The following is a 13,972-nucleotide window of genomic DNA, read 5'->3' on the forward strand; positions in this document are numbered from 1 at the left end:
CTGATCCTTTGCTGCTCTCCTGTGCATCACAAGCCAAACCAGGAGAGCAGCAAAGGGCAAATCCATCTGACCCTTTCAGTTTCTCCCAGCCTTAATATGACCAAATCTGAGGCTGATGCATGTGCTCTACAGCCAGAACATATTCCAGGAGGCTTGGGTTTTGCTTAAGTGGAAATCCTGTTTTCAGTCAGTTCCCTGAGGGTGACTTCAAAGCCACTACGCTACCATTTGGGGGCAATATCCAAAATTAGAAAGTCCCCTAAACCTTAAAATAGGAGGATGTGCCACAAATGTTTGTCTCAAACTCCTGGGCTACATAAAAGAAAATTAGCTTCTACAGAACGTATAAAACCAAACAGAAACAGCATGAAAAAGTAATATTTATTTATTATTGTTTACAAAAGCATGAACACCTTGCAAAAGCAGCATCCTGAACCATACATTTCCCTCATCCTCCTGGGATATTGACAGAAAGCAAGTATTTTCTCTGTTCTTTAGGGTTAAACGTACTCTGCTGATGTAAAGGGGAAACACCCCACCAATTTCCACAGAGCTCCGACTGCTTACGTTAGCAAAGGGGGCGACTCAGACTGCAACGCAACGAGATGTAAGATGGGTGACTTGCTCTAGGTACCAAATTGGCTTAACTTGGGCTTCTAATAGAGATGAATACACTGTCCAGACAATACGCTCCCCATTCTTTTCAATTTTAACAGAAACACATTTAAGCATCTGTTTAAACACTACAACCGTAATCCCACAGTAACTTCATGCAAGGTTTGACTTTATGCATCATGAACAGTTTTACTCAAGTTCTTAAGAGATAGCAAGTATGCTTATAAGCTATTTTAGGAGTGAGACTTCCAGCAATATAGCTGTGTATTTGTTTCTTACCTACCTCTCCAGCACATGAGGTGAAGGGCTTACTATGAAGAAAGGTGCCCTAAGGTTAACATGAAAAAAATGTGCAGCATTTTTATTTTGCCTTCATCTTTTTCTCCTGGAGCTGGAAGTAGTTAATGGTCATATAATCAAATAGGTCATGCTTTTGAACCTACAGAAAAACATTATTTAATAAGTGTTTTCTTAAACATTGCATTGATTGCAATCTCTTCAAAGACTTACCTGGAGCATATTACTCATACTGTTGCTTAAAATGATCCCTACTATAGAATAGCATAATTCATCTCTGAGTTGAGGTTCCTTCCCCCTCAGAATCTACAGCTGATGCCTCAATCTTTATTACACTGGGAGAAATGGCTCTGGCTTACCTGCCATCCTGTGTCTAAAATGACTGACAAATACTGTTTATGTCTGCAAGACTGATATTTGATCTATGGATCAATGAAAACTGCTTCATTTTACTGCTAGAGTTGTAAGAACTGTTCTGTTAGCTCCTGACAGCTTCATATTAAAGAAACATAACTTCACATATTGAAAGAACCTGCTAAGAACCAATATATGTATGTGTGTGTACACATACATTATGTATGTGCACACATATATATACACACATATATAGAGATAATTTGTATTTATTTTACACTGACAAAGTGCTAAAAGAATCCAATAACTGCCACTGCTAGAGATGAGGCTAAATGAAATGGTATCACTTACATGGCATCAAATAATTATGACACTCTGGTCTAAGAGATTCACAACTGTTAGCAAAAAGTATCCTTCATTGGCAAAAAAAATTCCAAATGGTTTGAATTTCAATTTCAATAAATGGGAAACATTTAGGAAAAAAATATCCCAGACATGCAAAGTAGATTTCATAATTTAAATTTCAGTTCTGTGTATAGATAACACACACACACACACATACATATATATATATATATATATATATATATGTATGTGTGTGCTGTTACTTTCATGGCAAAATTCTGAGGTACCTCGGATTCAGTGATGACTTTAATGAATCTGGCAGTATCTCATGTGTGCATCATTGTCTCAAATTGTGAAAAATAAAAAGCTGTACAAGTTCAGCCCTGTATTCTGTGAGTCTGGCTGCATAATCAAAAACACAAGTATTGCACTCAAGACAAAGCCTACAAAAATGCACATTTAATAAGGCCATTGTATTCAGGATCATAATCAGACTCAACTCATGTGAACAATCAAATAGATCATAAATTAACCTTGGAAAGCATATTGCAGAAGATGGACTCAAAACAGCAGTGTTCCAGCAATTTAATAATGGATTTTTTTTTCCATGAAATGCCAATCTCTCAAATTGGTTTTACCGAACAGGGCCAGACACCATGATGTGTATGTATGCATGAATTCCCACAGTGCGTTGTTTCACTTTTTCTTAAAAGTTACAAAGTGCCCCAGATTTGAGGGTTGGATTCTACTCAAGTTCTGCCAATAAGGTTCAAGTTGTTATCAACTTTCAGCAGCTTCCATACATGATGAGGGAAGATTTGACTTTCACTTGTTTAAGTATTTGCCAACATGCAAGACATAATTCTTACTTTACAAAGTGTAGCAGAGACAGAATTGAACCTGTACTGGAATACTTCTCAATGTGCTCTTTTAGAGCTAGATCACATTAAGAGAATCAGTTTATCTGATCTGGCTTGCCAAAAGAAAGACAGAGCAAACGACCAGTTTAACACAATACAAGGAATGGTACAGATTTACAAGTTAGCTGTCCGCATCCCATGGCAAAGAGAAAGAAGAGACCCTTTAATCAAAGTGAGGTAAGCTACCTTGAATTTACAGTAGGGTAAGTGTATTCACACCAGATATTACCTTGGAGTAGCAGGTGTGCTGTAAATCTGCTATCTTGCTTTGTAGTTATTTGCTCCTTCGGCCATTCCAAAGTTACTCAGTCAGCCAGCATTTTGGCTTAGTTAGGGTAGTGGCATTTGTCCAAGAAGGAAGGGTAGACTGCAATCCCTCTTCCCCATGCCACACTCCATAAATACACAGTTATGCAAATGCAAAAAGCATCAGTACAAAGGCTTGAAAAATTGCAAGACACAGCAGATAGGAAACTTAATGGTCGCACACATTACAGTTCAGCAGAGACATTCTTTCACAAGACTATATTCTGCCATAAAATCCATGGTGGTGGTAACTATGGAAGAACTACCTTCCAGCTGTATCAACTCCAGCATTAGGAATTATTTCTGAATGCAACAGATGATATCTAACCCTTTTTCTCCTAGGACCAGGTTTTTAGGCTTAGACGGATTTTATTACACAGACAAGAGACAAACCTGACACACAGAAGATGTGACCTGATGGATAATCGAGATGCAAAAACTATTAAACGTGTCACCTATAGCTCCACGTACTTTTTTTCCTGCAACAACAGTGTCACTTGCCAGATGCAAGTTTGTCACTAACTATGAATATGTTTCTGATCAGAGCTGGGAGGAATGCATTTAGACAGCAACACAGGAGCTCTTGCAGTGATAAGCAAGGAACATGGGCGTTCAGGATATGGTTTCTTATTCCACCCATCTTATACCCATCATAAGCTCAAAACATCTCTCTTAGTAATCACATTATTTGGAGGCAGAATAACTCTTCCTATATTTTCTTTACAAAAGGAGCAGTACGAAGTCCATTAATGTAGCACATAGGATGAAAAGCCGTCTAAAAGGCTTCTACTTATTTTAGCAGTTTTGACTAAAAATGATCAGCAGAATCACTTTGCCAGTTCAGTTGAAGAGAACCAAGAATATTTTGGAAACAGAGCTTCAGAAGTCCATCTCTGACATTCCTATTAAAATGGTGGCCTGAATACTAGCAGTACTTTTTTTTTTTTGCAAGTGTCTAAACAAATAGAGTTTTAATGGGCATTGAGCAGTAGCAGCATTTTCAACATATTATATTTGCTGTATTTAGCACTTTTTAACTAAATTCTGTCTCCCAGTAAAGTGACTATCTTGTGGTTAGCATGACTACCCATACACAGAGCATTTCTAAAGGGAATTACATATTGTTGTTTTATCTCCATCGTAACATTATCATATCATTTTGAGTATCAGTCAGCACCAAAGGTTTAATGCAGGTCATGGACAACAAGCAGCGGGCCTACTTCTATTGCTTGCTCCAAACAATGTATTGTTTCATATTTATACATCCTTAAAATTTTATCTTCACTTAGCTATACTAAAAGTACCACTCCAGAATTTAAGTTCAGACTGAAAAGGTTATTGATGACTTGAACAAAAAATAACCCCCCAAATTCCTTTAACTCCCACAGGAAATCATGTTTTGTCCTGAATTAGTGTTAATGAATATTTATATTAGAGGACACCATATTTGACAAACCAGTTATTTAATGTTCAATATTATTTTCAGCAGATGAAGAGGTAGGTATATTTCCACAAGAAAAAAAAACAAAACAAAAACAAAAACAAACAAAAAAAACCCAAAAAACCCCAACTGTAACAGACACTCAAATCAAGTAATGTCTGAAAAGTCAAACACTGTTCTGAAAGCACATAATGTGTCTGAAGATACTCTCCAAGGAGGACAAGAAAAGTTGCACATTCTGATTAGATAATACACCATAATCTCAAATTTAATAATTTTCTGGAAAGAAAACACAAGTATCCAAATGCAACTTCCTTCCCCTCCCTCCCCCAAAGAAATGTGGGTGCCAACAAAACTGCCTGTATCAATGGTAGTATTAACTTTTGGACTGCTAAACATGGAATCAACTGCAATTCTTCCTTACATTCACCAACACCAGCAGTCTACAAGTTTACACAGAGACCATATGCATGATAATTACATAATTACGATAGAAATTCAACTTTAGTGTTGCTCTTAGAACAATCTTCATAAATAATGAAAATATCTGTGTTCTAGCTCTTCAGTAACCTAAGGTTAATTGGTACAGATAGTGTTTTTTTCTTCCTTTTATAAACCCAACTGAAGGTTCCTCTCTGTCAACAATGGTTAAGGCCTGGATCAAGTTACTCTCCTTTTGCTTTTCCCTTTTTCTGCTTTTTTCCATTTTCCACTACTGGATTATTTTCTGGTTTGCTTACTCCATTTGCAACAGCACCATTTGCTATTTTGCCATTCTTTACGGGTTCCTTGGGCAGCTTATATGTCCGATAGTAGAAGTTACCAAATAGGAAAATGAAGGTGACAGCATAGAAAATTACACCCCAGTGCATCCATTTAGGGAAAGGACAATCAATATAAATAGACAAGGCTGTGTGGCCAATAGTCACATGGAACTGCACCTGAAAGACAGAAAATATAGAATCAAAGAGATCTGGATACATTCCGTGGGTCTGACTGTACCAATATATACTGATGCATTAATTTACGAAAACTGCTGCCGTATTTGGCTGTCACATCACGCATGCACACAAATGCTTGACCAGGGACATCAAATTTATTTCAGTACCTGGCACCAGTTTTCAGGAATAGGAAAACGAGATCTGGATTTTCTCTACCTTTCAAACATGTTTTTGTGATTCAGTTGAAACAAAGTAGTATTAGACTTAACTCATCTATGCTGCATATTTTTTGAGACATGGAATAAACACCTCCATGTCCAGGAAGTATTCTAACTTGAGCTGTGAGTATCAGACAGCTGAGAACTATTGGAAGGAGCAGCATCTGTTCCAAAGCTCTGCAAATGCAAATTAACTCAGAGGTGATACATCTCTTGAGGTAAATGGAGAAATATCACTTACCAATTGCAATATGGTCAAGTATCGTTTCCACCACAGGTATTTCTGAAATTTAGGGCCACAGGCAGCTAATCCATAATACATGTACATAATGACATGAATAAATGAGTTCATCTGAGCTCCAAAAAAAGCTGTCCAGGAACAGAAGGGAAGATTGTAATGTAATTAAAAAAAAAAATGGGAGAAGTCTTTTCTAGTATTATTCATGTGATAGTAAAAGTTATAAAGTGTAGGACATGCCAGGATTTCATCTTTGAAATATTCAATAGTATAGACCTGATTGCCAACACGTGCTGATACAAATAACCATTCATGCAAGTATTACATCACATCTTTCACAGAACTACTTAAGTAAAAGCTTTTAATAAGATATTTGTTGAACAGACATAAATAACAGATTCCACACTAGTTACTGTAGTATAAGTGCAATTGCTTTGCTAAAGGATTATTGAAAGCTCTATTTGACAAGTATAAAGTATCGAATTCTGAATTTAAATCTTTTGAAGTGTATTTAGATGTAGTAGTTTCACTACTCAGTGAGAAGTCAAGAAACTCATGCATAAGTCTGCTTAAATAGGCCAAAAAGAAATCTTACAAAGCAAAACTTCACTTGTGGTTATAAGACATTTAAGGGCATTGCCAAGTGACTTTGTCTAAATTGCTCATCCTTAGTTTCCTTATTCATGACTTAAATTATCCAGCATTCTTCAATATATAAATGTATGGTATAACTTCTTCCAGAACCATCCATGCTGGAAACAAAGACGACTGTTCTCATTTGCATTAAGATCTCTTTGCTCTGTCCAGATTAACAATCATTTAGCAGAAACAAATCATATCTTGTTAAGTTATTCTTACACTGCCAGAGAAGCTTAAAAAGGCTCTGACATGTAAGATTGGGGCAACACAGACAATAGCTGCTGACATCAGGCAGCTCAGATACCCATGTAGTCTAGACCCTGCTATAACAGGGTCTAGTTTATAACAGATCTGTGTATGTAAGCAACGTGTTGTCAACTAGAAAACAGAAGAACACAGATCTGTCCGTATTTATGCAGTTGCTTTACATAAATGCAGAAGAGCAGCCACTGCTTTTCCTTTTGCAGGGGTTAGAAACTAAGAGGCAGTGTTACAACACCAAAACTTGAAATAAATTTGGAAATAGTTGCAACTGTTGTATTGAAAACTGCTGATATTCAGCACAAAAGGTCTGAAAAGACAACAAGGGATAGGGCATTTTGAGATATCCAGGGAATTTCTAAGTAAGGTTACAAGTAAGCAACCAGTCTTCAATAAACTTATTTTATGGGTGCAGTGGCTGATAAAGATCAGGAAAAGGCTGGTTGAGTACCTGCATCCTGCAGATTACTTGGAAGAAATTCAAGGATAGTCAGAGATACGAATTTTAAATATTTCTTCTTTTGAATACAAGTAACTGCTCAGTACAAGATATCTACAGTTTGGTGTGGCAATTACTATATGTTATACTTTCAGTGTCTTAAGCCTACAAAGCAAAGTACAAACAAAAAGGTATTTTCCCTGAACTCTCAGCTCTGTAGAGCTTATAATTTGAGAGAGATGAGGCAAAGCAACAGGAACAAGGGTATAATGCAGGCAAGGATTTGTTAAGTACAATGAAACAAAATTATTTGATGGGGGCTTTGGAAAGGAAACAAGAAAAAAAAAGGTTGATAATGAATTATAGACTTGTGTCATTATGAATAGGTTTTAAAAGTTAATTGACAGATTCATTGGCTCACCTTCAGGGGAAGGTTTCAGAATTTTATACATGCCTCTTTACAAAAAAGAAAGCAAACCCAAAACTCAGATGCAATGACAAAATAATGCTCCCATTAACTCCATTACATTTGCACACAGATTGTGGCATGTAATTAGATTTTGCAGTTCTCTGTATCTGCAAAAATTAAAGTTAGGCAAGACGCATTCATCTGTCTATTTCATACAGAACAAGGGTAATTTTGAAAACAGAACTTCAGGCTTGCAATTGATGCCCATGAAATAAAAAAAAAAAAAAAAAGGTTTTGCAATTCATTAGATTATTGCCCTGTTATCTTTTCCTCCCCCACATTTCCCACAGAGGAAGACTGTATCACTAAGCTATGGCACTGCTTCAGTGCTATTTAAACAGTCTTGTATATTATAATGTTAAGTCTACAAAAACTTTTTTCCATTGCTCCCAAACAATAACCATTGTCCCTTGTGTCCAGTCAAAAAGGTATGGGAGGAAGGGAACTCACCTTGGCCACCGGCAACCCACTTAATACCAATCCACCACAAGGTAAACATGGTGAAATGGTGATAGACGTGAAGGAAACTGATTTGGTTAAATTTCTTCCTCAAGATGAAGAATACTGTATCCAAATATTCAATTCCTTTAGAGACATAATACCACCATAATGCAGCAGCTATCTGCAATGAAAAAAAAAAACAGAAGTTTTAGTGATTCCAAGCTAAATGGAACAAGGTCCTCTGCTGCAAGAGAAGGATACCTCTTCCTTCCCCAAATCCTGCTAAATGTTGAGGTAGTCATGAAACATCTGAAGATATGGGAACAACAACAAAAACACTAGTTCATTTCTCTATTCTGGACATATAAATATTACTCTGAGTCTGCTGCTCACAAATCACAACTGTAAAAAAGAGCTAACATAATTAAAAGCTGCGCCACCTCTGAACAACTTACCAGTTAAACACAGAGCTTGTGTCCTCGTTCTCTATCCTAAGCTTTGCAGGAGAAGACTACTACAGGGCTTCCCATACTAAGGAGGCAACACTTTGATGTGGTTAGAACAATGAGGCAAGAACATTACGATAAAATGAAGGTGCAAAGGTCGAAGCCTTAACATAAGGTTCTTTCAGTAGCATGGGCATATGAGTGGGAAGATACCAAATCACTCTTACAAGCTAGGTGCAGTACGGATTTCACACCTCTCAGCTTCTTCTGGCCTGCTCAGAAACCCCCTCTGGAAAGCAGTGTTCCCCCACTGGCTCTGTACCATTCAGGAAAGAGAAGAAATGACACCACGGGAGCCACAAAAGCTGCAGAGATATAACCCATCTATCCAACAAGGCAGTGCTACACACCCAAAATTATTTTTCTAATCCACCCATCGCAGTGAATCTTGCCCAAGATGCAACATAAACATGGCTTTCTGCTGAAATCAGGATATTGTTTTACCAGGAAAAGCTCAGAAGCTCTGTGCAGCAATTTGCTAATACCGTAATATGGGAGTATGGTGGTGGCAGGTGCTCCCTTCCAGGTCCCAAAGCACAGCAACAAGTCTAGTTTCTGGCATCATAAGTCATCTAGCTTGTTATGCAAGGGTGGGACCAGAACATATCCCAGATGGTGACTCACACAGAGAATTTAAAATAAAAAAATAAAAGGAAAGTTGGAAATGGCACCGCCAGCAAGGAAAGCTGGCAATATCACAACACACCTATTTGTAAGAAGAAGTTCACCTGGTCTTTCAGGACTCATCTGATGGCAAATCAGTCTTCTTACCTTAACATGGTGTGAAATTACTCCACCACCCCCTCAGTACCCAGGGGAGACAGAAGAGAAAAATTTAAGAGAGCAGTAGCTTCCCTTCCTAAATACACACACACTGTTAGGCTAGTAAAAGAAAGGGGAATCAAGAGAACAAGCAGTACAGAGCAACGCTACAGCCCTGCATGGGGTTTTCCTCTGTGTCCCCAAACCAGCAGGAAAAGAACGCATCTCTCCTCAGAATAAGTTTGTCACAGTCATAATTGTACCGGTGAACATTTTAGGAGAGATTACAGCAGAAGCAAAAAAGCAGCATGGGAGCAGAAGAGTGCCGCAGATCTGCATTGCAGACTCTGCAGTGTCCCAGAGGGACAGCACAGCTTGCTGTTGCCAAACTGCAGGCTTCTATGCATCCATTAATGAACACCCTTCTCATTCCCTCGAAGCGATTTAGCCTACTTCAGTTCTCAGGAAGAGAAGACAGATTTTGTCAATTGTATATAAAAAGATACTAATATCTGTCAAAGTTGGAGAGAGGCTTAATGACAGAAAGCGACTCCCACAGATCTTGAAGTTCCCAGACACACAGTCAAGCTGCAAGAACCATCAATACATATGCGTTGCTCAATATCCAGTACAGTTCTGCCTCTGGGACAGGTAATCAAGTGTTTAATAACACCCACATCAAGGTTTTGTCTCACACCCAGGGATTAGCATAACAGTTCAGCATCTTTTACAGATCTTTGCTAAAGCTGCATCTCTTAAATAAATTAAGATAAGCATTCTTTCATCTTATGAGTTAACAATAAACACTTTGGACTGTATCCACAGAATGACAAGCCAGCACTACAATACTCAAGCTCTTACTTCCTTTTGAGAAACTTTTAAATCATCCATAAGTCAATTACAAGCAAACTACCATAAAATCTCTTACAAAGCTGACATGCATTTTGCTAAAGAAACAGTGGAACAATAAGCCAAATAGCCAATAAGCAAATAGCCAATTGCCTGTATGACATAGAGCAAAATGTAAGCAGACAAAAATCCAACAAAAAACCTTGTTTTTAGGCTCAAGATGCCACAGGTTCACTATACATACCTGGACAAGTCATTTAACACACCTCGTTCTTTTGAATTCTACCTACCTTGCACAGAAAGCAATTACAGCCCATGGATCAAAATCAGTTGAACTTTTGATCAAAATGCTTCTATCACTTAAGAACAAAAATAGCCTCAATTTCTTTGCAGGATTATACCTGCTGATTTTTGTGTTCCTGTGATTTTTTTTCCCTGACAGCTCTTCTGCCCTCTTGCTATCATCAACCTTTACTAAGTTTGTTCTCAAACCTGACTAGGTTTCATGTACTGATGACATGTTTCAGCGCTCCCAATGACTTAGGCAAATGTTTTGATCATTAGATTATAGATGCAGAAAAAAATGAAACATATGTTAAGTCATTTGCCCAAGGCCATCCATGCAATCAGTAACAGAGGACAGAAAAAAAGTAGAACAACGCACCAATATGTAAGCTATGATGGGAGCAGATGGCTACTGTTAAGCAACTTCTGCAAAGCACCAGAACTTTGGACCTGACCTGTGGTCATTCTTTGGATACAGCATGAAAGATTTAGCTTAAAAGAAAATATGCATTAAAAAGGCATATACCTGAAGTGAATAACATTAGTCACAACCATACCTTTTCTGGCAATTTTTATGTGTACCAATTTAAGTCTGTTGAAACACCAGACAGCACAGAAAGATTACATTACAGCCCAGGATTAAGGGGGGTCAATAAGAGCTCCAGCTGCATGACCTCTGCCTGCTGCAGGGTGTTTTGAACTGAGGGCTGTTTTAACATGGGACTTCATTCCTGCACCCTCCTTCCTCATTTCAGGTTGGAGACAGTTATTCATTAAGGAGTCTGAAGGAACAGGTACTTCTTAGAAGACACTAAGTAACATGAAAAATTAAAGTGGCTTTAAAGAGAAATCTTCCCTGCTTCAGATACAGAATTTTGTTTACAGGACCATCAAGTCTATTTTGTTAAGTCAAGTTCCCTTTCACAGGATTTTAAAGTAAATTATTACATTTATTACCTAAGAGGAGGCTGCTCAAGCTCTAGACATAAATACAAACAATGCAGATTACAATTACAATACAGAAGACAACCATAGCTCAGCTTTATGATTACAATCAGCACATTTAAAACTAGGAACTAACTAATTCACACAGCCCCAGATTCCTAATTCTCAGCTCTTCAGAAATGCTAATAAAATAAATTAACCTGGGCCTGGGAAACAAGGACACACAAATGTAATCAGAGGGGTGACTACTCACAGACACTATCGTGTCTTAAGTTAGGTAGTTTAGGAAATTGTTCACTCCAAATAAAAGAGTACTCCAAAGCATGGATTTAAGACCATGGCCCTTTGCATTTATTATTTGGACTCATAAACTATAACTGAAAAAGTTATTCCAAGATGCAGCTTCTGGTCCCTCAAATCCCTTCTTGGGGATTTCTTCCCTAAGACCCATTCTGGTTGTCTGTTACTATGTTTGGTTTTTTTTGTTAATATAACCAATTACAAACCACTCTCCTCAGCTTCCTGCCAGCAGTCAGTAAGGTGGCTACATACTTCCCCCAGAATTCTTTTAGAAAGGAGTTTATTTTTGCAAGTATTTCTGCAACTGTGGAATATAATTTCTATCCCTGCTTGCTCCAATCGTCCATTGCCTAAGTAGAACAAGATTAACAGGTGTAGGTAGGTTCAAAACAGTAAGTAGGACCAATTTCATACTGTGTGTAAACTACCTACAGAATTGTCAGTGAAAGCCAGAAGCTTGATAGAAGTTGAAGAAAACATAAAGACAAATTAATGGAAGAATAACCCCCAAAGCTCGCAAAACAAAGAGGCTTTGTCTGACTTAAGAAGTCTGTGAGTTACAGATTGCTGGTGTTGCCAGACGATACAGAGGAAGTGCCAACACATGCCCTTACACTGTCCCCTTGAAATCATTGGCTTATTGTCTTGATATATGATGTGGGTTAAAGAAGAAAGGAAAGACATTCTCTGGCACCTGGGAGAGCCAAACTTTATATATATATATATATATATATATACACATATACATATACACATACGTATATATATACACACACACACATATATATATATACACACACACACACACATTTATTTATTTTTTAAACTGGTTACCACCTCTCTGTACTCCCTTGAGGAGTTCTTGAGGTTTCTTAACCCCTCATTTTGAGCAAGAGCTTTGCTTAAAAAGTGCCATTAAGTGGCAACATCATAGCATCACATTCCCAAAAAGACAGAAACAATGTTCATACCGGGGCTTCTATACTGCCATTTAGACTACCACATGCAACTAGTTTCATGTTTCTCAATATTTGTTCCAGCTTTCTAAGCCCCACAATGAAGTCATACATGAAGCTGTGGCTTTCCAGAGCATGTTCCATAATGCCTTCTGGGCTCAGCGCTCCTTTTATGTGAGATCGTCCCAGCCTCCTTTATCTGACTAATAACAGAATTTATTTACTCATTCTCTTACAAATAAAGTTATTGCATTTGTAATTAATTCTACTGTTGCAGTACAGTATTCCTCTTCAGAGAAAACCCTGTGCCAATAGATACTAGATATTTAGTATCTAGAGCTATTAAAAGGGTGTGACAGATGTGCTACAAGGTTTATCAACTCTAAACTCAAAACTGCAAAAAGAAGCTGACACATACTTACATTTTAAAATTGCTTTTGCAGGCTTGTATTACAAAAATTATAGTGAAAGGAATCTTGAGGAGGTCTGGGTTTGTTTGTTGTTGTTTTTTGTTTTGTGGTGGTTTTATTTTTTGTCCCACAGTGTCAAAACCCCAAAACATACCTTTCTAAATGCAGAACACAATATGCTGTAAAGCAGGCCAGAAATGTATCCTCGACTCTTTAGTTACATAAAGCACACTTACTGCAAGTGTAGTTTTCTACTTGTCACTTACCTAAATTGAGAACTCATTCACAAAAACTACCAGATATCAATCAAGATAAGGGTCTTGACTGATAACATACTATACAGTTGCTGCAAGAACTTGAGAGAACTCCATTTTCCATGCTTCCTCAACTCAGTTGCAAACTGAACATATTACAATTTAAAACTTTAGAAATAAAGTTTATGCAAATCAAGAAGTTTGCAAAAACTTAAAAAAAAAAAAAATAAATCAGGAAATCCAAAGAGTAAATACTGCTAGAGCAACATTTCTTTTCTGGAGATATCATATGCAATAAGGCAGGTAATTTTGTCTTTGTTTCATTGTATAATAATACTTTGTTTGTCATAATGAACAGAAGAGAACTCTTTTGAGTAGGTCTGACCCCTTCACAGCCTTCCACAAACAAGTGCACCCAAAAGTGAGGCTATGAAATAGAATTTTTGCATGCTAAAAGTCGTTAGCACTTGTACTTCATTAATATAAAAATTCCTACCATATATGCCATTCCAGACCTCAGTGTCATCCAGCTGAGTACAAAGGCATTCTATTTTGCTTATCTATTGAAAAAACCCTGTCAAGCATTTGTCACACTTAGCTAGATTCTGTTTTTAAACAAAATTATTAACGGAATTATTCTAGTGACTTAAATAGTGAGTGCACAGCATGGGGAAAGGTAAAAAATAGGCAACTATTATAAGGCAAATAAAAATCTACACACAGTTGTTCTGCAATATCAGCTGTTACACATAAGGTGTAAGACTCAAATGCATCCTTTTCA

General features: G+C 37.4%; 1 protein-coding gene across 2 annotated transcripts in view; it reads right to left on the reverse strand.

Moving 5' to 3' along the window:
* Positions 1 to 367: 367 nt before the first annotated feature.
* The window catches only part of ELOVL4 (ELOVL fatty acid elongase 4), a 34,714-nt gene continuing 21,109 nt past the window's right edge, over positions 368 to 13,972 (reverse strand). For both annotated transcript variants that reach the window (XM_065056387.1, XM_005506731.3), the window contains exons 4-6: positions 7,934 to 8,105; positions 5,679 to 5,806; positions 368 to 5,219 (exon numbers count right to left, since the gene is read on the reverse strand). In XM_065056387.1, coding sequence (XP_064912459.1) covers positions 4,944 to 5,219; positions 5,679 to 5,806; positions 7,934 to 8,105 — 576 coding nt within the window. In that variant the 3' untranslated portion in view covers positions 368 to 4,943. The remainder of the gene's footprint in view (positions 5,220 to 5,678; positions 5,807 to 7,933; positions 8,106 to 13,972) is intronic.

The sequence above is a fragment of the Columba livia genome, chromosome 3 (genome assembly GCF_036013475.1).
Source record: "Columba livia isolate bColLiv1 breed racing homer chromosome 3, bColLiv1.pat.W.v2, whole genome shotgun sequence".
Classification (NCBI taxonomy): Eukaryota; Metazoa; Chordata; class Aves; order Columbiformes; family Columbidae; genus Columba; species Columba livia.